The sequence below is a fragment of the Saimiri boliviensis genome, chromosome 12 (assembly GCF_048565385.1).
Source record: "Saimiri boliviensis isolate mSaiBol1 chromosome 12, mSaiBol1.pri, whole genome shotgun sequence".
Taxonomy (NCBI): domain Eukaryota; kingdom Metazoa; phylum Chordata; class Mammalia; order Primates; family Cebidae; genus Saimiri; species Saimiri boliviensis.
In genome coordinates this window covers 37,941,356-37,968,000 of record NC_133460.1, presented here as the reverse complement: position 1 = coordinate 37,968,000, position 26,645 = coordinate 37,941,356, and the positions used below count along the sequence as shown (strand labels likewise).

Genomic DNA, 26,645 nt, shown 5'->3' with positions numbered 1-26,645 from the left:
TAAGTGGAAGTTTTCAGGAATGCTAGGAATGAGATAAAGGAAAGGAGAAGTTACAATATCTAGATTCCAATGAACATTGCTTCTGATCGCTGTTTAATTTAGAGTAAATCACTATTTTTCTGTAAAGTGATGCTGAAATATTAACAAAGGTTGCTGAGGATGGTGTTTGATTAAAAATCTAGATAAATGCTTAGTTAAAAGATTGTTTGGAAAGAGTAGCATAACTAGCAAACAGCATAATTACTATGAGTAGAGTATACAGAAAGAATTTGGATAAGAGAAATATTTTAATTAAAGATAACATTTTTAGTTTAGATCTAATAGCATATGATTTAAATAATCAACGGATTGCTAGTAATCAATCTTTTTGGCCTTTCATACTATATAATCTCGAAGTTCAGCTGTGCTAATATAGAAGGAACAGTAACTTTGAAGTTAAAATATTTGGCCTCTATCTTGGTTATTTACAAGTTTTGTGAACTTGGCTAACTCAGTAACTTTTTTGAGCTCCACCTTTTCTACACATAGAAAGTAATACCACAGAGTTGTGAAGATGCATGTAATCTTATGTGAAAATATTGTATAAACTCTAATTCTCTCATTTGAAAATAAATGGAGATATTGGTGCTAAGATGAGAGGATGAAGTAAGGAAGCTGAGTGAAGAGAGGAGAAAATCTAAACTGAAGGCTAAAAAAGGACAAGGAATAAAGTTATATACGATAACAGAGTGGTCCAGTAGTACCAACAATTGCCTCAAGTGATTTTCTACTTATTTCCTACTTCTTTACCTTTGGAAGAAGTTGGACAAAAGTGTTGGACCACGTAGATTATTTTCTTTGATTTTACTAGCAGTTTCATATAATCGTCTTTCTGTTTTTATCCTTTTGATTGTAAATGAAAGAAATATAAGATGGCAAACTTATGTACATGTTTAGCTCACAGGATCATGAAAACATATTTTCTTAAATTTTAGTAGAATACTATGGTTTGCATTACTGTGTTTTATGTGGTCTTAAACTAATGACATTATTTCCTGTTGGTTTTGTTGTTGTTTGGGTGTCTTTTCTTATGTATTCAGAGTGGAGTTTTATAAAGCTGATATTGTTTTTAATAATCCAAAGTAGTAAAATGCTGAGAGCCAACTTTTTCAACAAATTATTACATAATAATAATTTGAAGAATAAGAATGTTCTGACCAATGAGGTTTTTTTCTTTTAATTTTGTTATGGTAGTTTTATTGAGGTATAATTTACATACCATAAAACTCACCCATTTAAAGCATACAACTCGGTGGTTTCTAGTATATTCACAGAATTGTACGATCACCATGATTATCTAATTTTAGAACATGAACAGTGGAATTTCAAAATTATAACATTTGTTGGCAATTAGTTTTGAACATTTCAGGCTAGTTATGTATAATAAATATCATTTGTACCTGTGTATAAACATGTAAAAGGCTATACATGTAGCATCCAAAACCTTTGGGTATAATTATTTGGAGGGACAGAAAAGTATAACATCAAATATGTTTGAAAAAATGGAGTTTTCAAAATGTAATCTCTAGCCTGATTGATTGGCAGTTTTCTGGATCTAGCTACTACTCATGTTGCAGGAAGCGTGAACTGAAACAAGCTGATATACATGTCTGTTACATCCCTCTTCCTTTACCCCAAATCTGGGGCCCCAGTTCTCTATTTATTATTCTTTCTGCTTTCAACTTGTGTTGTTCTTAGAAATAGCTGAAGATTGATATGGAAAAGAAAGGTCTTGTCTCTTCTATTAGTCCATTTTTCATACTGCTTTAAAGATATTTCCTGAGATTGGATAATTTATAAAGAAAACAAGTTTAGTCGACTCATAGTTCTGCATGGCAGAGGAGGCCTCAGGAAACCTATAATCATGGTGGAAGGTGAAGGGGAAGTAAGGCACATCTTACATGGTGGCAGGAGAGAGAAGTGCAGGGGAAACTGCCACTTTTAAAACCATCATATCTCATGAGAACTCCCTCACTATCATGAGAACAACGTGGGGGAAAACACCCGTATAATCCAATCACTCCCCAACCAGGTTTCTCCCTCAGCACGTGGGAATTGCAGTTGGAGCTGAGATTTGGGTGGGAGCACAGAGCCAAACCATGTCATCCGTTTTTCCAGTTGGCTTCATAATTGAGCAGTGGTTCTTCATCTGGTCTTTCCTCCTTTTTTGTGAGGTTTAGAAATCAAGATGGTAGCTAATACCTAGTTGATTTTCCAGATAGGGTAAGGAAAAACTTAATGAAACTTGAAACCCGTATTTTCATAATTTATGAAATCAACAATATTGATTAAGGGAATAACAATAAGTACTCCTTCAATTCCCTAAATGTCCTCCCTATTGCCTTCCCTTTAAAGGAACTAGTTATTTCATCTATACTATTTAGTTATCTGTAGACTTTTCTAGACTTTTCTATTGGGCACTTTTTACCTCTTTTTCTTAGGACATCAAGACTAGCTATAGAAAATTAGCTAAAGGAATTTTTAAAATACCTAATGTGTTATAAAACAATATGTATATTAACTTATGTTTAAGATAATTATATTTAATTATACATATTTAACAAAATAGAAAAGTTTTCTTCATTCATAGTCACCTTATGTAATCTTTATTTTTTATTTTATTTATTTATTTTTTTGAGACAGACTCTCACTTTGTTGCCCAGGCTGGAGTTCAGTGGTACAATCTTGGCTCATTCCAACCTCCACCTCCTGGGTTCAAGGGATTCTTCTGCCACAGCTTACCAAGTAGCTGGGATTACAGGCACATGTCACCACACCCAACTAGTTTTTGTATTTTCAGTAGAGACGGGGTTTCACCATGTTGACCAGGCTGGTCTCGAACTCTTGACCTCGTGATCCACCTGACTCGGCCTTCCAAAGTGCTGGGATTACAGGTGTGAGCCACTGCGCCCAGCCAATTTTTTTTTTTTAATTTTAGTAGGTTTTTGAGAAACAGGTGGTGTTTGTTTACATGAATAAGTTCTTTAGTGGTGATTTCTGAGATTTTGGCGTGCCCATCACCTGAGCAGTGTACCCGATGTGTGGTCTTTTATCCCTCACCACCTTCTGCTCTTTCCTCAGAATCCCCGAAGTCCATTGTATTGTTCTTACGCCTTTGCATCCTCATAGCTTAGCTCCCACTTATGAATGAAAACATATGATGTTTGGTTTTCCATTCCTGAGTTACTTCATTTAATCTAATATAATCTTATACTATCATCAGCATCACAAAATATACAAATATTTTGAGCATGAAAACAATATCCTTGGTAATGCCACAGAGAGAGTCTGCTTAAAACAGCAGGAAGTGTTATATTTCTTAACACATGGTATTTTCATGGTCTTTACCTCAAAAAAATTAAAGGACTGTAGAAATTCTTTATATACTTTCTCTAAATTAATAAATGATAGGTTATTGACCATAGCCTCTTAAACATAACTATATTTCTAAACATTGTTACCTTTTGAAATGAACTCCACATATTTATGAAGAGTAGATATCCTTTTATTTATTATACAAGTACCAGCACTAAGCTTGACAGGCTGTCTCTTAGATCTGGGGTTTACAAGTGTCAGTCCTTAGACTTATGCAAGACTGGCTTCATAAGAGTCCTAAATAGAGTTTCCAGAATTATAAAAGTAAATCTAGTGAATTATGCTATCTTTATGATACACATGTCTATGTATATATATGCAAAAATAAGCTCTATTCTAATATTCTGCCTTTACCTATAAACTACATCATATGAAATACTCATTATAATTATTTTACAATGTATTTTCCAAACATCATATTAATATAGTCTATATTCTTGACCTTGAACAGAGTGAACTTAAACTATTCCAGATAGAACATATCTGTCTTGCCAGGCACAGTGGCTCTCACCTGTAATCCCAGCACTTTGGGAGGCCAAGGTAGGAGGATTGCTTAAGGAGGAGTTTAAGGTCAGCCTAGGCAACATAACAAGACTTTATATCTACAACAAATTTTAAAAATTAGGCCAGGCGCAGTGGCTAATGCGTGTAATCCCAGCACTTTGGGAGGCTGAGGATGGTGGATCACCCGAGGTCAGGAGTTTGAGACCAGACTGGCCAACATGGTCAAACCCTGTCTCTACTAAAATACAAAAATTAGCCAGTCATGTTGGCGGGCGCCTGTAGTTCCAGTTACTCAGGAGGCTGAAGCAGGAGAATCACTTGAACCCAGGATATGGAGGTTGCAGTGAGCTGAGATCACGCCGCTGCACTCCAGCCTGGGTGACAGAGTGAGACCCTCTCTTGAAAAAAAGAAAAAAGAAAATTAGCTGGGTGTGATGGCATGCACCTGTAGTACCAGCTACTCAGGAGGCTGCAATGGGAGGAGCACTTTAGCCTAGGAATTTGAGGCTGCAGTGAGCTATGATTGTACCACTATCCTCCAGCCTAGGTGACAGATTGAGACCTGTCTCAAACAAAAACAGCAATAACAACAACAAAAATCTATCTTATTTTTAGTTCATTAGATTATTTTGGATGAGTCTTAGAACAAATTTCCTATTTGCTGTCATCTTTTCAATGTTAATATTGCATCAGAGAAAACCCAGCTCTCATATTTACTGTAGTAACCTTTACCATCTATAACCTTGACTAATCTGTAACTTTTTCTTGAGAATTAAAAAAAAAAAAATAGGCAAGCTGAGCTTATGGATGAGTGGGGAAGGAATGATGAAATAGTAGTCTTAGAGGATGGAAAAGTGAGGAGATTTGGGAAATAGAGTAAGATAGTTGAGCAACTTTAAGGGCCTACTTGGAGGTTAGTGGTCAGATCTGAGTGTGTTTTGCAGTCATGACACATGCAAAAGAGAGTTACTTTAACCTGAGAGGAAATCAATACGTAATAAGTAGGTTTATTATATATAGGTATTCTTTTTAATATTGAACTAAAGACTAAGACTTGATACTAGCCTGAGGGTTGGAGAATATCCATTATTAAGTGCATAATTGAGTTATGACTGCATCTTTTTATTTTGTGTTTATTATGCCTATCTCGTCTGGAAGGGAAAGAACAGACTCCGGGGAATCATCTTATAGTTTTATTTATACTGAATATTGAAGTTAGACCTGGACTCGTTGGTGACCTAACATAGTTAGCAGATTTTAATATTTATCAGTGACTTGCTTGTTTAATATTTATATACACTTACAGGTAAAATTAATAAATATCAGTGAGTACCAAGTATGTAGTAGCCATTATGCTAAATGTAATGCTATTTCAACTCTTCAAAAGCACCTCTATGAAGGCAGAATTTTTATCTGTTTTCTTCACTTATGTGCCTTGACAGTAATTACATATGGAATGTATGAAATTTTATTTTGGAGAGGATGTGGGAATATGTAACCTTCATTTATAGGACAGGACTGACACTATGCTGAGTGCTTTACTGTACATTATATCATTTAGTCTTCTTAATATCCCTGCTGGTAGAGTCTATAATTATCTCCATTTTACATACAGTTGAGGTTTTGAAAAGTGCTCCTGAGGTCACAGACTAACAAATGATAGAGTTGAGATTTGAGCGTACCTTTCCTTCTTCCAAAGCAGTTGCTTTAAACTTTATTATCTCAGCTAAGATTCTTTGGGCACAAGTCACAGAAATAAACTTGAACTTGATTAAACAAAAAGGATAAGTTCTTATAAGGATATGAGGGTGTCTTATGAAAACCAAGGGTCATGCATTTGAGTCTAAGATGGGGCTGGAACCAGAATCTGAACCCTAGCCCAGGGAGATCTCTGTCTGCATATTTTCTTAACCCTTCTTCTTCTCTCCTTTGCCTTCCTTACTATCCACATCTCTCCCTTCCCTACCAAGGGACTTGCATGTTATATAGTACCAGTCACCTGCAGAGGTCAGCAACAGGTTTTCTCTGCGTTCTAGTGCCAAATTGGCAAGACCGGCCAAGCCTGTATCAGATATTTGCTCCTGTCCTAGTGACTGTGACCCATGGGCTGGATTCTCACAGTATGATGGTGCTGGCAAAGGGACCACTTCTGTAGATCTGAGGATAGTTCTTGAGCTGGGTGGACACGCTAATGACACAGTGACATCCCATCTATTCTAGTTAAGTGTTTTTAAAACTTCTTTGTTTAAAAGGAAAAAAAAAAAAAACAAGGAAACACTGGGTCTTTAGGTCATGAGGGGAATAAACTTCTTTGTCCATGATACCTAATAAATACATTACATTGCAACTCAATGTTTATAAGACGGAGACCAACCCAGACAACAATACTTAGTAAAGTAAGACTTTAAATAAGTAAGTAAAGTAAGACTTGTAAAGTAAGACTTTCATGCCCTATTTCTCTATTTACCTTTTTCAAAAGCACTTGCAGTTAAGTTGTGAGATACATGGTATCACATTCTTTCTTAAAAATTCTGCATCTCTAAAGCAGGTTTTGATGTTTATTTTTTAACTCAGAGGGAAAGATAGAAATGAGAATCTCAAATTCTTATTTTCACTTAAAAAAAATTTGAGATTAGAGAATGGAAAGAAAACACAAAACCAGTCTTCACTAGGCTTAGCTAATGGTTTTATTTTTGAAGGCTAATAAGAAATAATTTAGCAGTTATTTGGTAATTCCAAACATATGAAACATAACAAGAACCTGAAAGTAAAGTAAAGAAAAACACATTTGGCTAGTCTAACTAAACATCAAATAAAATGCATTATACTTGTTCCTATTTACTGAAGAGATGCCTCAATTTATTATAGCGTGAGGAAAGGCCAAGTCTGAAGTTCCACTGGACCATAGGAATGGGAAGGGCAAACACTCATTTATTCAGCAAAGACATATTGTATTTCCACTATATATAGAGTTTGCATTTGTATTTTCCTCCTTTCAAAGAGAAAAAGGCAGAGAGAGGTGATTTTATTTCAGATTTGCCAAGTCTCTACCCTAGCTTCTGTCATCTTCATCTTACCATAAAGAAACAGTTTGTTGTTTGTTTTTAATCAGTAACAAATTGACAGGTAGAAGATACTAACCCTACACTGAGATACAAATGCTATGACAGTTAGCTAGGTTCTCTCACTATCTTTATACTCCCATATACAACTTTACTTCAGTAAGATTTGTGGAGTCTCTTGAGTCTAAATTAATGATAATAAATTTATGAATGCCAAGGATCTACTGTACTATATATTACAATCTAATTAGTTTTTTTCTGATATTTGAAATTCAAGTCTTTTTACTGAAATTATTATGTAACCCTAGAGAGGGGCTGGATCTGTTTTCTTCTTTTTTGCTTAAGATGGTTGGAAATGGGAGGAGAAAATCTGAAGGTAACTATACTGTGCTGCTTTCTTCTTTCATACCATTCGTGGTTATCTTTTAGACACAGAAGCTTGGGTGTGTTCCAGCTTCTTCATCAAGATATTTTTCCACTTGTCTCATTAGCTTTCACAGACAACAGTTTCATGTCTGTGTCAAGATATTTTGTTTTCTCTTATCCTGAAGGTGTCTTTCTGGGAGAACCTTTCTTTCAGGTGTGGAGGGCTCCTGGGGTGTGTCAGTGCTGCTCCCTTGGACTGCAGTAACTTTTTTTGTCATATTTGGGCTTAACTTCACCTATTTCTTTCTTTCTTTTTTTTTTTTCTTTTTTTTTTTTTTTTTTTTGAGACGGGGTTTCACTGGTTACCCAGGCTGGAGTGCAATGGCACGATCTTGGCTCACCGCAACCTCCGCCTCCCGGGTTCAGGCAATTCTCCTGCCTCAGCCTCCTGAGTAGCTGGGATTACAGGCATGTGCCACCATGCCTAGCTAATTTTTTGTATTTTTAGTAGAGATGGGGTTTCACCATGTTGACCAGGATGGTCTCGATCTCTTGACCTCGTGATCCACCCGCCTCAGTCTCCCAAAGTACTGGGATTACAGGTGTGAGCCACCGCACCTGGCCAACTTCACCTAATTCTACAGAGTTATAACCTTGCTCTTTGACTAAGGGATAAAAAGTATCTCTTATTCTTTGAAGGAGAAGATTTATACCTTTTAAATCTGAGGGGCTTAAAACTTTTTCAGACCCTAACTGGGTTAGCACAGATTTCTTTATTGTAATTTAATAACTATGCTAGTCTTGGTGGGATAGGAATAATGAAAGGACATCAGAGAGTAAGGCTTCTCTTACCCCTGCTACCCATTTATTTAATTCAGAGAAAATACGCACCTTCTCTAACCTTATTTGTCATGTTGCTTGATAGTAATCTTTTCTGTCTTTGAGGAGAAATTTTTTATTACATTTCTAACTAAAAAATTGATTCATGATCTAATTCAGAACTTTGAGACAATTCTTTAACCTAGGAAAGGAGGAAGAATTTCTTTCCTTACTGCTTCCCTCAGGGGACGTGGACGCTTGGTTTCAAGCTAAAACTATAAGCAGGTCAGCTGTGTATGACAACTGGGGCTTTTATAATACCATATTTGAATCTCTAATTTTTTTGTGGAAAGATGTATGCAGGATGTCAACATGATTTACAGACCAATTTTTGGGGAATGCCTGTGTTCTAAAAAGAAGCAAGATGGGCTGGGCATGGTCACTCACACCTCCAATCTCAGCACTTTGGGAAGCCGAGGTGGGCAGATCACGTGAGGCAAGGAGTTTGAGATCAGGCTGGCCAACATGGTAAAATACCATCTCTACTAAAAATATAAAAATCAGCCAAGCTGTGGCCTGTGATCCCAGTTACTCAGGAGCCTGAGGCACAAGAATTGCTTGATCCTGGGAGGAGGAGGTTGCAGTGAGCCAAGATTGGCCACTGTGCTCTATTCCAGGCAACACAGCAAGACCCTGTCACAAAAAAATAAAAAGGCAAGATACTTCTTTTTTTAAAATTTTTCCTTTGAAATTAGTAAGACTAGAATGTATGTTTGACGATGATTATCATTTGGATTAGTTTACCCTTTCTTAATCTGTACTTCTGTTATATTACTGTGTGGGAAGGGTTTATTCCTAAGTTTAAATGAATAGATGTTTTAAAATTATTAAAATACTAAGAGATCTGCTGAGACATATGGCATAAATTGTATTTATAAGGGGAATGCATTCTGGAAGAGCTTTGAAATGGTCCCATTGCCTTTTTTGTATTGTTGGAAACCTTATATCTGCCATCTTTTGCTTATGGTTGAATTTATGTAGTTCACCTCTTGCAAGAATTTCTCTGTGGTATGTAATACTTGTTATAAATTTGTTGGTTTAGTTTTTTTTTTTTTAGGTAGAGTAAGAATAATTATTGACTCCAGATTTATTTTAACTTTTTTCTCTGTTTTAGGATTTTCTCATTTTGTTTTTCCCTGACAAGTACTTGAGTAGTAATATGTTTGCGCATTACTAATTAGTTTTTTTCTTTAATAACAGATTTATACCTAAAACTGGAAGATGTGACCCATAAATTTAATAAGCCCTGTATAATGGATGTAAAGATAGGGCAAAAAAGCTATGATCCTTTTGCCTCATCTGAGAAGATTCAGCAACAGGTCAGCAAGTACCCATTAATGGAAGAGATTGGGTTCTTGGTGCTTGGCATGAGGGTAAGAGTGCTTATTAGTATAATATGCACATTTTTCTGTACATGTTCTTCCCTTTAAAATTATGGATTTCATTTTAGTACTAACATATCAGAAAATAATGTATTTTAGAATTGAGTTGTCTGTAACTCCCCAGTGTGTATACTCTGAGAGGGCAAGGATTTTTAAAATATTTATTTGTTCACTGATACATGGTCAGTTTCTCTGGTTCTGGGACATAGTAGGGTGATTAATAAATAAATGGATGGATGGCTGAATCTTAAGACTATAATTCTGGTAATTTTGTTTTAAAGAAGGCTTAAGTTTAGGTGCAAAGCAAATATTAAAAGTAAATGTGATATTGTTTATGATTTTTCCCATGAGAAAAGTGCTTAGTTTATATATTCAGTAATTCTTCTACATTTTCAAAATAGAAAAGAAATTTAAAACTAGTTAATTGTGTGGCTGGGCACAGTGGCTGAAGCCTATAATCCCAGCACTTTGGGAGGCCAAGATAGGTGGATTGCTTGAACCCAGGAGTTTGAGACTGGCTGGGCAACATGGCAAAATCCCGTCTCTACAAAATTACAAAGCTAGCTGGGTATGATAGCATGTGCCTGTAGTCTGAGCTACTCGGGAGGCTGAGGTTGGAGGATCACTTGAGCCCAGGAGGTCAAGACTGAAATAAGCCGTGATCATGCCACTGCACTCCAGCCTGGGTGACAGAGTGAGACCCTGTCTCAGAAAAACAAACTGCCACATGCCTCCCCAGAAAATAGGTAATTGCTTCAGACTTTTTGGGTTAAAACAGTTGTTTTATTTTCTCACAATTCTGTGAATTTGCAATTTGAACTAGGCTCAAGTGTGCAGTTCTTTTGCTGATCTCACTTAGGGTTTCTTCTACAATCATCTGATGTTTCAGCTTGGTATCTGTGGTCTAAAATGACTCACCCTCATTTATTTGGGTTGTATATAAAACCAGAAAAATTGTTCTTGTGTCAGGAAGTTGATACTGTTGGCTGGGGCTTTTTCTTTGTGTCCTTATCTGTCAGAAGGCTAGCTTGGGCTTTTTTATTTTGAAGTACCACATTCCAAGAAGGTGAGAGTAGGAGCTATAGGGATTTTTAAATTTTAGGTTAGGAAATTCTTTGCTGGCACTTCTATGGAATTCTGTAGGGCAAAATCTAGCACGGGGCTAGCCCAGATTTATAGGGTGAGGAAACAGACTCCATTCCTGATGGTAGGAAAAGCAAAGTCACAGCATGAATAGCAGTGTGCACAGGGTGAGGAGAATTGTTGAGGCCATTTTGAAAAAAACAAGTCAAAAAGTAATGTGGTGGTCGGGTGCAGTGGCTCACACCTGTAATCCCAGCAATTTGGGAGGCCGAGGCAGACGGATCACCTGAGGTCAGGAGTTTGAGACCAGCCTAGCCAACATGGTGAGACCTTGTCTCTATTAAAAATACAAAAATTAGCCAGACATGGTAGTATGTGCCTGTAATCCCAGCTACTTGGGAGGCTGAGGCAGGAGAATTGCTTGAGCCTGGGAGGTAGAGGTTGCAGTGAGCCAAGAACATGCCATTGTATTCCAGCCTGGGTGACAAGAGTGACTCCGTCTCAATTAAAAAAAAAGAAGTAATGTGGTATAAAGTCCTCTAAACAAAAGCTGTGTCTTCTAGATGTGTGAAGGTAAAATTTGTGGATATACTAAATACTTGTTTACCTATATGTAAGCATAATTGGTAGTTCTGAAATTCCTGGAAATTGATATATGGATCTTTCTTTTTGAGTTTTAAACAGAAGAGCTAATAGGAAGCATTACAGATAAATTGTCAATTGAATTTGATATTTGGGTTTTATATAAAACCAGAGAAATTGTTCAAGCAGTTATTTCATTTTAGACAACTATAATTAAATGTGAGTGTATAGAAAAAGAAACAACGGTAATGGAATAAAGCTAAAACAAATAAGAAATAAACATCCCACGGGAATCTGACTGGGTAACTATTTAAACCTCTACTGTTCTCAGATCTCTCACCCTCCCACTTTCTTTCTGACTTTTAGTGGGTAACTGCTTTCTGCTTTAGAAAAAATTAAAACCATCAGACAAGATTTCCCTTAATTTCCTGCTAACAGATGCACATACCTTACCTGCAATTGCTTTTATTTTCTGATTCTTTCCTGTCACATTGAAGAATTTTCCATCTTCCTAAGGACAGCTGCTCTGTACTTCCTCCGAATCACATTCCTTCTTACCTCTTCAAGAACCTTATACTATTGATTTTCTCTTATCTTTCTTACGTCTTCAACTTCTCTCTCTCTTTATTGGCTTTTATCTTTTTGCTTTAAATACCTTCAAATCACTGTCAAGTTTTTTAAAAAACAAAACATGAAAACCCCACCTCTAACCTGCTTTGCTTTGCAGCTGCGGATTTAACTTGTCTCCCCTTGACAGTCAAACTCCTTATTTCTATTTTCTTACTTCCCATTCAGTATTCAGCTCATTCTAATCTGGCTTCTGCCCCATCATGCTAATGGATTAGCTCTTCATTAAGCATTACCATGCCACTAATTCCAAATGGCATTTTTCCTTATCTTACTTTACTTTGAAAAGTAGCTTTCAATGCTGACCAAGTCCTCCTTGAAACATTCTACTTTGAATCTATGACACCCACCTGTCTCCTGGTTTCTGTCTAAGGCCATTTTGCAATCTTTGACAGCCCATTTTTATTTATTCTTTAAATGTGGAGGTATTCCTCTTGGTTCCATTTTAATGTTTACCTTTCTTTTCTATTTCTTCCTAAGCAGAGCTCCCTGTTCTCATTAGTTCAGTATTAGTTACACTTATAACTCATGAATGTTTATCAGCATGCTCTGCTTTTTCTTTGATCTCCTGATATGCACATCTAACAATTTACTGGACACTGTACCTAAATATGTTAAGTGCTTAAAGACATCTTAAACTCAATACATAAAAAACTGACAGTTTTTTCCATGGCTCGCCTTTCCTGGAGTGCTCTGGCTCCACCACCCTCGCCCAGAGCTCCCAGTTCCTGCTAAGGTAGCATGCTGTCCTCTGTCTCCCTTCAGCTGCCATCTTGTTTGTTTACAAGCATCTCATCAGCTGTGATGAGATAGATGTTATTCCACATTTACAAGATTTGGGAGATTACAGATGGGCTGTGCCTGGTGGTGAAGGGGAATATGGTCAGTAGGACAGAGGGTGACACTGATGACTTGCTCATTGGTGGAAATGCCTCCACTGAAGGTCCTGAGGGCAAAGGTACCAAAAGCACAGTAATCGTTGTTGTTGTTACTGTCACAAACCATCATTTGCAAGAAACCAGCTTCACTAAAAATGCCTACAAGAACTATATCAAAGATTACCTGAAAACAATCAAAGGCAAACTTGTTCAACAGAGACCAGAAAGAGTAAAACCTTTTGTGACAGAGGCTATAGAACAAATCCAGCACATCCTTGCTAATTGCAAAAACTACTAGTTCTTTATTGGTAAAAACATGAATCCAGATGGCATGGTTGCTCTATTGGACTATCATGAGGATAGTATGACTCCATAAATGACTTTCTTTAAGGGTGGTTCAGAAATGGAAAAAATGTTAACAAATTTGGCAGTTTCTTTGAATCTATCACCTGTCATCGTAACTGGCTGCTGCTTGTTATCCACACAACACCAGGACTTAAGACAAATAGGACTGATGTCATCTTGAGCTTTTCATTTATTTTGACTATGGATGCATGGAGTGGATGCATTGTTTTTAAGAAAAGCGTGTCATGTAGGTTTTCTAAAAATAAAATGCATTTAAACTCATTTGAGAGAATACCTTTTATTTTAATCCATATTTAAACTAAATCTAGAAGTTAGAGCCTGGTAGTAAACCACTACCAGAAAGAGTTAAGACTGTCATTAGATAACATCTACAGTGAAAACTACTGCTGGAACTGGAATATAAAAAATAAGAAGCAGAAGTTTTAATTCTGAGTTGCAGTAAAGGGGAAAGACCACACTCTTGGCAATGCCAACATCTGAAGCGGAGCCTTATACCTTTTATCACCTACAGTGGAAGTAGTTGACTCTGGAAGGGATTACTAAGAGAATAAAAAGAGGCTAAATTCAGCTGGGGAAAAAACCCCCACAAAACTGACACACTCGTCATCCTTTTTGTAAACCAGCAACCACAACAATGAAAACAAGTATCTTTTTTTTTTTTTTTTGAGACCTAGGCTGGAGTGCAGTGGTGAGATCAGTCTCTTTGCAGCCTTGACCCCTGGGCTCAAGGGATCTTTCTGCCTCAGCCTCCCGAGTAGCTGGGACTACAGGCATGTGCCACTAAACTTAGCTGATTTTTTATTTTTATTTTATTTTTATTTTTAGTGCAGATGAGGTCTCACTGTGTTTCCCAGGCTTGTGTCAAATTCCTGGGCTCAAGTGATCTGGGGCAATCCCAAGCAGTGCTGGGATTGCAGGCATGAGCCACCATGCCCAGCCTAAAAACAAATCTCTATTATTCCCTGTCCAGTAAATGGCATCACCATATATCCAGTTTTATACAGTAGAAACTGGGTAGTCAGCGAGACATGGTGGCTCACGGACGTAGTTGCACACGCCTGTTGTCTCAGATACTCGAGAGGCTGCGGCAGGAGAATCACTTGAACCCAGGAGGTGGAGATTGCAGTGAGCTGAGACTATGCAACTGTACTCCAGCCTGGGTGACAGAACAAGACACTGTCTCAAAAAACAAACAAACAAACAAACAAAAAAAAACGGGTAATTACTGTCACCTGTCAGCCATCCATCAATCCTATTAATCTTGATTCCTAAACTTCCTGAGTCCCATTATCACTATTATCCCTCTTCAGACTCTAGTCTCTCAAGTTCAATTTTGTTATTTTACAATCCTTTCTCTAAACATTGTAGAATATATATCTAATCATGACATTCCCTATCTAAGAACTCTCTTGTTGGATGGGAGGAAGATGGTAGACGGGAGGCAGAGCTACTGTGCATCTCCCACTGGACACACAGAACAGTGTCTGGAGATTCACACTGTGAACTGTTGTTCCAAAACCACCACAGGAAAGTACCAGGAAAACCAAATGAATTCACAGATCTTTTGAAAGGATCACTGCAAACTCTGTGAGTCAGGTGAAAAACTAAGTTCCCAAAGTGTGAGAGGTGGAAAACCTGCCTCTGAACACATATCTCCTGGGTGAATCTGAGAATCCAGATCACAGTAGAAGGATTTAACCTTACCTAGAGGTGGAATGGATTTAGGGAGCCATGTGAAATGTAAAAGTAGAAGCAACAGCAAGAACAGCCTTGTAGATACTTCCAGTCTCCAGCGCAAACCCAGGGGAGTCATCCCTGAGTATATCTCACATGAGCTCTTGGGGAAGGCAGCCAGCAGAATTAGGGAGGAGTCACAGGGTGAAAGAAGCTTGCAGCTGAATTTTGTGATAATTTCAAGTGGGCATGAACTTCCTTGAGCAGAATCCAGGGGCAAATGGGAACTGCTACAGATAGGAGCACAGGAGTGACCACCATTGTTGGTAGACAAGGAGGGGTGTGCCCTGAAAGCTGTGCTTGCTTTCTAAGTGGGGAAGCTTATGGCCCTGGCTAGGTCTGAGTTCCACATGCAGGCTGCCTGCATCTAAACTTGGTGTTGTTAGTGTGCACTGCAGGAGCACCACTGGCCTCACCAACTGTGTGGGAGCTGGGTGAGGCCTTTCTCTAGTGACTGTTCCGTACTTCCGGCAAACTATACAGCACAGCAAAGGCAGCAATACATCCCGCTGGAATATAACCCCATTGGCCTGAGAACCACTCCCTATCCGCCACAATGGCTGCAGCATGCCCCACCCAAGGAGAGGCTGAGCTCAGACCTGCCTACCCCTGCCCCTATCTGATGGTTTTTTCCTACCTGCCCTGGCAAGACATAAACTCTTGGGAGCTTTATGGCAATGCCCATTACGTGAGAAACCAGAATAGTTCCCCACCGCCAACTTAGGGCAAACTCAGATCCTACTGCTAATACTGAAAGTGGTGCTCTCTTGAAAGCACGCCCTCCTGGCTGGAGGCCAACCAACTCAGGCCATTATGGCAACTCATGACAGAGTAACTGCTCCCAGGTAGGAGGAAACAGCTAAAACTACTACCTGAACACCCTGGCAACCAGTGGTCGTCAGTCTGTCCATGTGACAACTTCACTGCTAGCATAACCAGAATTTGAGAAAGCCAGCACACTAAACCTACCTACAACGAAGGATTCTCACAGAGTCTACATTACTCCCCTGCCACATCTACCAGAGCATATGCTGTTATTCACGATTGAAGACTTTGAAGACTGATCGCATCACAGGACTCTTTGCAGACATTCCCCAGCACAAACCTGGAGCCTGGTAGCCCTGCTGAGTGGCTAGACCCAGAAGAACAGTAACAGTCACTGCAGTCTGGCTCTCAGGAAGCCCCGTTGCTAGGAGAATGGGGAGAGCACCACACTAAAGTATCACTCTGTGGGACAAAAGAATCTAAATAGCAGGTCTTGAGTTCCGGAACTTTCCAGTGGTGGGTAGTTTCTCACAGCAGAGACACAATTGCAGTGCTGGGCACAGCCAGGAAAGTCTGCGCATACACTGCAACAGGCAGGCAGCCACTGTGATCATGAAGGACCTTGGAGAAGAGGTCCTTGTTCTCCATAGCACTCTACTGCAGATGTAGCTGGGTCTTCCCCCACAGGAATGCAGCATGGATGCACCTATAGACAGCCCTTCTGGAATAATCCAGGGTGAGGACAGGAGGAGCACCCCTCAGGCCTGCACAAGAGGCAGAGTCACAATCACTCCCTATTTGGAATACCAACATTTCTATAGATGAAAAGAGGTGCCTGTCTGATTTGAATAGCTGAAACACTAGGACAGGAGTGAGGCTGTGAGGTAAATAGCTTTCCTGATAACTTGGCACTGAAGCTGAGGTAGCTCCCACTCTTCACTCTGGTAAATCCTCAACACATCTAATAATTGAGAGCTTCACACGTACATACACACACAGTTACCCTCATGAAGGCTGGGACCTTGGCCTGCCATTGGGTATTACATCTACTCACCGGCCTTAGCCACAACTTGGACCTTCCCAGAGATACCTTCTCTGAAGCCAGAATCATCAACTTAGGAAATAAAACACCAGGAAAAAATTAAATAAATAAAATGTACACCACAAGAGAGTGAGATAAACTTCAAGAGATCCCTGCCATTCCAACTCTATAGGAGACAGTGAACTCACTCATACACCAAGATTATAACTACTACAGCCAGCATTGGGGAAAGCCAGCACACAAAAGACTCTCTTTAAGGATTCATACAGAGCCTTTACCCCTACAAGTAGGAAGAATCAATTTAGGCTAAAATAAACAATAAAGTCTGATCCTTAAGAGAGAGAGAGAAAAAAAAAAATGTAAACTTAAAAAAAAAAAAAGTCCAATCAAAAATATATTCAAGAACAATTTGAAGAAACAGTCTACTCAAATGAGAAGGAATTAGAAAAGTAATTCTGGTAATATGACAAAAACAAGGTTCTATAACACCCCAAAATATCACAGTAGCTCCCTAGCAATGGGTCCAAACCGAGAAGAAATCAGTTGCCATATAAGGAATTCAGAAGGTTGATTATTGCAACTTAAATGTAAAAAACGGCTGGGCGTGTGGCTCACGCCTGTAATCCCAACATTTTGGAAGGCCAGGGTGGGTTGATCACCTAAGATTGGGAGTTCAAGACCAGCCTGACCGACATGGTGAAACCCCATCTCTACTAAAAATACAAAATTAGCTGGGCTTGGTGACACATGTCTGCAATCCCAGCTATTCAGGAGGCTGAGGCAGGAGAATCACTTGAACCCGGGAGGCAGAGGTTTCAGTGAGCCGAGATTGTGCCACTGCACTCCAGCCTGGGCGACAGAGCAGGACTCCATCTCAAAAACAAAACAAAATAGGCCAGGCATAGTGGCTCATGCCTGTAACCCCAGCACTTTGGGAGGCCAAGGTGGGCAGATCACTTGAAGTCAGGAGTTCAAGTCTGGCCTGGCCAACATGGTGAAGCCCCGTTCTGTGAAAAATTAGCCAGGTGTGGTGGCACATGCCTATGGTTTCAGCTACTCAGGAAGCTGAGGCACGAGAATCACCTGAACCTGGAAAGTGGAGGTTACAGTGAGCTAAGATTGTGCCACTGCACTTCAGCCCGGGCAATAGAGTGAGACTCCATCTCAAAAAAAGAACAATACAGGATATGGCTAAGAAATTTTTTTGGAGAAATAGATATTATAAAGAAAAAACAATCACAGCTTCTGGAAATGAAAGACACTCTTAGGGAAACACAAAATGCAGTGATAGAGTAGAACAAGTAGAAGAAGGAATTTCAGAGCTCAAAGACAAGGGTTTGAAATTAACCCAATCAGACAAAGACGAAGAAAAAAAAATTCTTTTAATGGAACAGAGCCTTCAAGAAATTTGGGATTATGTTAAATGACCAAACCTAAGAATAATTGGTCTTTTTGAAGAAGAAAAATCTAAAAGTTTGGAAAACTTATCTGAGGGAATAATTGAGGGAAACTTCTCTGGCCGTATTAGAGATCTAGACATCCAAATACAAGAAGCTTAAAGAACTCCTGGGAAATTCATTGCAAAAAGTTCATCACAATCCTAAATATATAGGCACCTAATACTGGAGCTCCTAAATTCATAAAATAATTATTACTAGACCTATGAGATAACAACACACAATAATATTGGGGCACTTCAGTAATCCACTGACAGCACTCGACAGGTTATCAAGACAGAAAGTCAACAAAGAAACGATGAACTTAAACTATGCCCTAAAACAAATGGACTTTAACAGGTATTTACAGAACATTTTACCCAACAACTGCAGAAACAACATTTTGTTCATCAGCACATGGAATGTTCTCCAAGATAGGCCATATGATAGGTCACAAAACAAGTCTCAATAAATTCAAGAAAATCAAAATCATAACAAGTATCTTCTGAGACCACAGCAGAATAAAACTAGAAATTAACTCCAAAAGGAACCCTCAAAACCATACAAATACATGGAAGTTAAATAATCTGCTCTTAAATGGTTTTTGCATGAACAAGATGGAAATGTAAAAATTCTTTAAACTGAACAATAGTAGTGACACAACTTACCAAAACCTCTGGGATGCAGCAAAAGTGGTGCCAAGAGTAAAGTTCATAGCATTAAATACCTATATCAAAAAGTCTGAAAGAGTATAGGTAGACAACCTAATGTCACATCTCAAGGAACTAGAGAAAGAAGAACAAACCAAACCCAAACCCAGCAGAAGAAAAGAAATAACAAAGATCAAGGCAGAACTAAATAAAACTGAAACAGCAACAAAAAGTAATGCAAAATAGAAGTGAAGCAAAAAGCTGGTTCTTTGAAAAGATAAACAAAATCGATAGACCATTAGCTAGATTAACCAAGAAGAGAGAAGATCCAAATAAGCTTAATTAGAAACAAAACTGGTGATATTAAAACTGATAACACAGAAATACAAAACATCATTCAGGGCTACTATGAACACCTTTATGTGCACAAACAAGAACATCTAGAAGAAATGAATAAATTCCTGGAAATATACAACCCTCCTACATTAAATCAGGAAAAAATAGAAGCTCTGAACAGACCAGTAACAAACAGCGAGATTGGAACAGTAATAAAGGAATTGCCAAGAAAAAAAGTCCAGGATCTGATGGATTCACAGCTGAGTTCTGTCAGACATTCAAAGAATTCTTATCAATCTTAGTGAAATTCCAAAAGATAAAGAAAGAGGGAATCTTCCCTAAATCATTCTGTGAAGCCAATATTACCCTAATACCAAAACCAGGAAGGGACATAACAAAAAAAGAAAACTACAGACCAGTGTCCTTGATGAACATAGATGCAAAAATCCTCAACAAAATACTAGCTAACCAAATTCAATAGCATAGTAAAAACATAATACACCATGATCAAGTGGGTTTCATACCAGGAATGCAGGGATGATTTAACATACACCAGTTTATAACTGGGATATGTAACATAAACAGAATTAAAAATAAAAATCATGTGATCATCTCAATAGATGCAGAAAAGCATTTCACAAAATCCTGCATACCTTTATGATAAAAACCCTGAGCAAAATTGATGTCAGAAGGGCATACTTCAAAATAATAAAAGCTGTCTGTGTCAAACCCATAGCCATCATCATACTGAATAGGGAAAAGTTGAAAGCATTTACCCCGAGTACTGGAACAAGACAAATATGCCCACTTCACCACTTCTATTCAACATAGTACTGGAGTTCCTAGCCAGAGCAATCAGACAAGAGAAAGAAAGAAAGGGCATCCAGATCAGTAAAGAGGAAATAAACGGTGACTGTTTGCCAGTGACATGATTGTATACCTAGGAAATCCTAGAGACTTATCCAAAAAGTTCTTAGATCTAATAAATGAATTCAATAACGTTTCAGGATACAAATTCAGTGTACACAAATCAATAGCACCAAAAACTACTAAGCCAAGGATCAAATCAAGAATTTAAATCTCTTTTATAACAGCTGCAAAATAAACCAAGGAGGTGAAAGATTTCTGCAAGGAAAACTATAACACCCTGCTGAAAGAAATCATGGCTGACACAAACAATTGGAAACACATCCCGTGCTCATAAATGTGTAGAGTCAATATTGTGAAAATGACCATACTACCAAAAGCAATCTACAGATTCAATGCAATGCCCATCAAAATACCATTATCATTCTTTCCAGAACTACCAAAAAAAAAAAACAAAAAAAACAAAAAAAAAGCCCCAAACTTAAAATCCTATGGACTCGAAAAAGAGTCTGTATAGCCAAAGAAATACTAAGCAAAAAAAACACAAATCTATAGGCTTCACATTACCTGACTACGAACTATACTACAAGGATATAGTTACCAAAGCAGCATGGTACTTGTATACAACTGGCACATAGACCAGTGGAACAGATTTGTTTATTTCGTAAAGAGGCTTTTTTCCCCAAATAGCTTTAATGAGATGTCATTTAGATACCATTCTGTTTATTATTTTAAGTATACAGTTTACTGGTTTTAGTCAATTCAGACTTGGGCAATTATTACCACATTCAATTTAGAACAATTTTATCACTTCCACAAAAAACATTCATACGCATTAGCAGTCCTTACCAATTTCCTCCTTCCAAACTCCCTGTCCCTAGGAAACCAGTAATCCATTTTCTATCTCTATAGATTTGCCTCTTCTGGACAATTCATATAAATCGAATCATACAGTACAATGTGTGGTATTTTGTGACTGGCTTCTTTCTTTTAGCTTAGTGTTTCGAAAGTTCATCCATGTTGTAGAATAAGTCAGTACATGGTTTTTTGTTGCCAAATAATATTCCATTATATGAATATACCACATTTTGTTTATGCATTCATTCAATGATGAACTTTGGGTTGTTTCTACTTTTTGGCTATTAATAACTGTTATGAATATTTGTATACAAGTTTCTGTTTAGGTATGTTTTTATTTCTCTCAGGTAGATTCCTAAGTATGAAATTGTAGGTTCTAGGGTTAAGTTTTTGTTTAACTTTTGGCAAAACTGCCGAAGTGTTTTTCCAGAGTGACTTCACCATTTTATTGAGTTATTTTTTTAAAAAATTATTTAAGTAGCTTTTGGAGTACCATTGTTTTTTGTTATGTGGATGAATTATATAGTGGTAAATGCTTAGATTTTAGTGTACTTATCACATGAGTAGCATACCTTCTCCTTCTGAGTGTCTAAAGTCCATTATATTACCCTATATGCCTTTGTTTACTCATAGCTTAGCTCCCACTTGTAAGTGAGAACATATGCTGACTTCACCATTCATTTTACATCCCCACCAGCAGTTCATGATAGTTCCATTTTCTCTACATTCTTGAAACCTTTGTTCCTTTTGGTTTTTCTACCATAAGCCATCCTAGTGAGTGTTGAGTAGCATCTCATTGTGGTTTTGATTTTCCTTCCTCTAATGATTAATGATGTTGAGTATCTTTTAATGTGCAGTATTATTGACTGTACATATGTCTTCTTCAGAAATATGTCTATTCAGACATTTTGTTTTTAATTATTGAGTTGTATATAAATCTATCAAACTTTTGATTTGCAAATATTTTTTCCAATTTAATTGCCTTTACTTGATAGTATTTGTTGAAGCCCCCAAACTTTTAGTTTTGAAGTCCAATTTACTTATTTTTGTTGTTACTTACACTTTTGGTGTAAAATCTAAGAAACCATTGCCTAATCCAAACTTCTCAAGATTTACTCCTAATTTTCTTGTAAGAATGTTATAGTTTTATCTCTTGTTTTGAGATTTCTGATACATTTTAAGTTAATTTTTTGTGTGCTTTAAGGAAGGGGTCAAACTTCATTCTTTTACGTGTGGATATCCAGTTGTCCTAACACCGTTTGTTGATAAGACTGTTATTCCCCCAATGAATAATTGTGATACCTTTGTTGAAAATAAATTGACCATAAATGTTTTCCATTGTTTCATATTGTCTATCCCAGGGATCCCCAAACTTTTTACACAGGGGGCCAGTTCACTGTCCCTCAGACCATTGGAGGGCCGGACTATGCAAGGTGTGACACCCTTCACAGCCAGCGATGCTGCCTCCACTATCCCAGACAGCGGTATACGGTGTCACAGGCCCAGCAGCGCCTCCAGTGCTGTATACAGGGATGGCGGTGATCAGCCTGTGACACTGTGTATACAGCGTCCTGGACATCTGCAGCAGCGGTGGGCCTCTTCTGTGGGAAGCCCACTGCTGCATGTTTCTCCTATTATAAGACACCTCCTAAAAATAAGACAGCCCCCATCTTTTGGGGGTAAAATTCATATAAGACAGAGTCTTATAATAGGGGAAACATGGTGTGTAGTAATGTTGGGGAGACTTTTGGGCAAAGGGAGGTTATAGGGGCCATTATGTTGTTGTACATTTGGGGGAGTATGGGGGCCATTGTACTGTGTAGTAATCGTTACAGTGCTTTGCCTTTCTTCCTGCTTCTGCTGTTATTTCACATTGCTTCTGGTGATGCGGGGTGCTGCAGCTGCAGACCGGATGTGCGTCATATGTTGCGCTTCTGGAGCCTTGACGCGTGCGTTCCGCGTCACCGGAAGTAGCACTGTACGTGAGTGACGCCGCGCTTTGCTGCGCTGCCACATACTGTGCTCCTCTCACTGACCACCAATGAAAGAGGTGCCCCTTCCTGAAGTGCGGTGGGGGCCGGATAAATGGCCTCAGGGGGCCACATGCGGCCCATGGGCCGTAGTTTGGGGACCCCCTGGTCTATCCTTATGTCCAATACTACACTGTCTTCTTTTGATTAATGTTGCTTTGGAATAAGTTTTGAATTATGAGTCTTCCAATTTTGCTCTTTTTTTTTTTTTTTTTTTTTTTTTTTTAGTTTTTATTTTGGGACTGTGTCTTTGCTCTGTCACCCAGGCTAGAGTGCAGTAGCATGATCGTGTCTTATGGTAGCCTTGAACTACTGGGCTCAAGCAATCCCCCCACTTAAGCCCCCCAAATAATTGAGACTACAAGTGTACGCCATCACACCCAACTAATTTTTAAATTATTTTGTGGAGACTGTGTCTCACTTTGTTGCCCAGGCTGGTGTTAAACTCCTGGACTCAAGTGAGCCTCCTGCTCTGGCCTCCAAAGTGCTAATATTGCAGGTGTGAGCCACCTGGCCTCAACTTTGTTCTTTTTCAAATTTGTTTTGGCTATTCTGTGTGCCTTTAATTTCCACATGAATTTTAGGATCAGTTTGTCAGTTTCTGCAAAGAAATCACAAAATGAGCAACTCATATGGTGACATACAATCCAGGAAAAGCTGGAGCTTGCTTTTGCTTATCATTCTCACCTCCTACACCTGTTCTTCAGCCTTCTTTCCATTAAAAAAAAAAAAGATATCTTTTTGCTGCACATTTACGTGTTTTTAGGATGGGAATGTTAACTTTTGATTTAGAAATATCTTTGCTACCACACCGGTTTAATTTTTATAGAGATGGAGCCTTGCCGTGTTGCCCAGGCTGGTCTTAAACTTCTAGGCTCAAACGATCCTCCTGCCTCAGCTTCCCAAAGCACTGTCATTAAAGGCATGAGACACTGTGCCTGGCTGCATTATGTTTTTAAAAAAACAACGTATATACTTTAATTTAAAAATACATATTGCTAAAGAATACTAATGATCATCTGAGCGTTCAGTGAATTGTTTTCTTTTGTTGGTAGAGGCTCTTGCCTATGGTGCCTGATTGATCAGGGAGGTGGTTGCTGAAGGTTGGAGTGCCTGCAGCAATTTCTTAAAATAAGAGCAATGAAGTTTGCTACATAAATTTACTCTTCCTTTAATGAAAGCTTTTTCTGGAGCATGTGTTGCTCTTTGATAGAATTTTACCCACAGTAGAACTTTGAAAACTGGAGTCAGTCCTCTCAGACCCTGCCACTGCTTTATCAAGTAAGTTCATATAATATTTCAAATTGTTCGTTGTCATTTCATCAGTGTTTACAGGATCTTTACTAGGAGTAGATTCCATCTCAAGAAACCACTTTCTTTGTTTATCTGTAAGAAGCCAGTCTGAGGCCAGGTACAGTGGCTTATGCCAGTAATCTCAACACTTTGGGAGGTCAAGGCAAGTGGATCACTTGAGCTCAGGAGTTTGAGACCAGCCTGGGTAACATGACAAAACCCCGTCTACAAAAAAAATACATGGTGGCACACGCCTGTAGTGCCAGCTACTCAAGAGGCTGAAGTGGGAGGAATGCTTGAGCACAAGAAGTTGAGACTGCAGTGAGCCATGATCGTGCCACTGCACTCCAGCCTGACGACAGCAAGACCCTGTCTCAGTTAATCAATAAAACAAGCAAGCAAGCCACTCTTCATCCATTCAAGGTTTATCATGAGAATGCAGCGACTCAGTCACATCTTCAGGCCTCACTTTTAGTTCTAGTTCTCTTGCTCTTTCTACTGAAGTCTTGAACTGAACCTCTCAAAGTCACCCATGAGGGTTGGAATTAACTTCTTCCAAACTCCTGTTAGTTCTTTATGGCATCTAGAATGGTGAATTCTTTCCAAAAGGTTTTCAATTTACTTTGCTCCAGTCCACCAGAGGAATTGCTATCAATGGCAGCTATAGCCTTAAAAAATATATTGCTTAAATAGTAAGACTTAATAGTTGAAATCACTCCTTGATCCATAGAACTGCAAAAGGAATGTTGTTAGTAGGCATGAAGACAACATTAATCTCCTTGTATATCATCAGTGCTCTTAGGTGACCAAGTGCGCTGTCAATGAGCAGTAATATTTTGAAAGGAATCTTTTTTTTCTGAACAGTAGTTCTCAAATGTGGGCTGAAAATATTCAGTAAACCATGCTATAAACAGATGTGTTGTCATCCAGGCTTTGTTGTTCCATCAATAAGCAGATGTACTGTCAAGTCTTTGAGCATAGGCAGACAGTAGATTCAGCAAAAAAAAAATTGTTTTTTGAGACAGGGTCTTGCTCTATCACCTAGGCTGGAGTGCAGTGGCATGATCATAGCTCACTGCAGCCTCCAACTTCTGGACTCAAGCAATCCTTCCACCTCAGCCTCTGGAGTAGCTGGGACTACAGGCATGTGCCACCACACCCAATTAATTTTTACATTTTTTTGTGGAGGTGGGGTCTCACTATGATGCTCAGGCTCTTCTTGAGCTCCTTGCCTCAGGTTGTCCTCTAGCCTCAAGCTAGCCTCTGCCTCAGCCTCCTAAAGGGCTGGGAGATTCAGCATAATTCTTATGGGCTCTAGGACAAATGAGTGAGTATAGGATTCAACTTAAAGCCACCAGTTGCATTTGCCCCTAATACGAGAGATAGCCTGTCCTTTGAAGCTTTGAAGCCAGGAATTGACCTGCTATCTCTAGCTATGAAAACTGTAGGTGGCATTTTTTTTCCCAATAGAAGGCTGTTTCATCTACACTGAGAACCTGTGGTTTAGGTTAGAAACCCTCATCAGTTATCTTCTGGATAAGTTGCTGTAGCTTCTACACCAGCACTTTCTGCTTCACCTCGCATTTTATGATAAAAACATCTTCCCATAAACTTCTGCTAGGTTCTGTGAAACAGCCTCTGCTAGCTTCGCACTTGTTCTGCAGCTTCCTCACAGTGACTCTCAGCCTTAATGGAATTGAAAAGAGTTAAGGTCTTACCCTGGATCAGGCTTTGGCTTGAGCTAATGTTGTAGCTGGTTTGGTCTTCTATCCAAACCACTAACACTTTCTTCACATTAGCAATAAGGCTGTTTCACTTTCTTATGATTTGTGTGTTTAATGTAGTAGCACTCTGAATTTCCTTCAAGAGCTTTTTCTTTGCGTTCATAGGTTGGCTGTTTGGCACAAGAGGCCTAGCTTTAGGCCTGTCTTTGCTTTCGACATGCTTTCCTTAATAAGTTAATCACCTTTTTTTTTTTTTTTTTTTTTTGAGATGGAGTCTCACTGTGTCACCAGACTGGAATGCAGTGGCGGGATCTCTGCTCACTGCAACCTCTTCCTCTCGGGTTCTAGTGATTCTCCTGCCTCAGCCTTCCCAGTAGCTGGGACTATAGGTGCGTGCCACTGCACCTGGCTAATTTTTGTACTTTTTAGTGGAGAAGGGGTTTTACCGTGCTGGCCAGGGTGGTGTCAATCTCTTGACCTAATGATCCGCCTACCTCGGCCTCCCAAAGCTCTGGGATTACAGGCGTGAGCCACCATGCCCAGCCCACTCTTTAGCTTTTGATTTAAAGTGAGAGAGGTGATATTTTCTTTCATTTGAACACTTAGAGGCCATTGGAGGGTTATTAATTGGCCTAATTTCAATATTGTTATGTCTCAGGGAATAGGGAGGCCTGAGGAGAGGAAGAGAGTTGGAGGGACAGCTGGTTAGTGGAGCAGTCAGAACATACATATTTATCAATTAAATTTGCCATTTTATGTTGGTGTGC

At 38.8% G+C, this 26,645-nt stretch overlaps 1 protein-coding gene and 1 pseudogene across 2 annotated transcripts in view; both read left to right on the top strand.

Moving 5' to 3' along the window:
* The window catches only part of IPMK (inositol polyphosphate multikinase), a 62,745-nt gene that overhangs the window by 26,287 nt on the left and 9,813 nt on the right, over nucleotides 1-26,645 (top strand). For both annotated transcript variants that reach the window (XM_039478485.2, XM_074382256.1), the window contains exon 4: nucleotides 9,426-9,598. In XM_039478485.2, the coding sequence (XP_039334419.1) occupies nucleotides 9,426-9,598 (173 nt within the window). The remainder of the gene's footprint in view (nucleotides 1-9,425; nucleotides 9,599-26,645) is intronic.
* LOC141580573 (translationally-controlled tumor protein-like) lies at nucleotides 9,606-26,160 on the top strand (annotated as a pseudogene).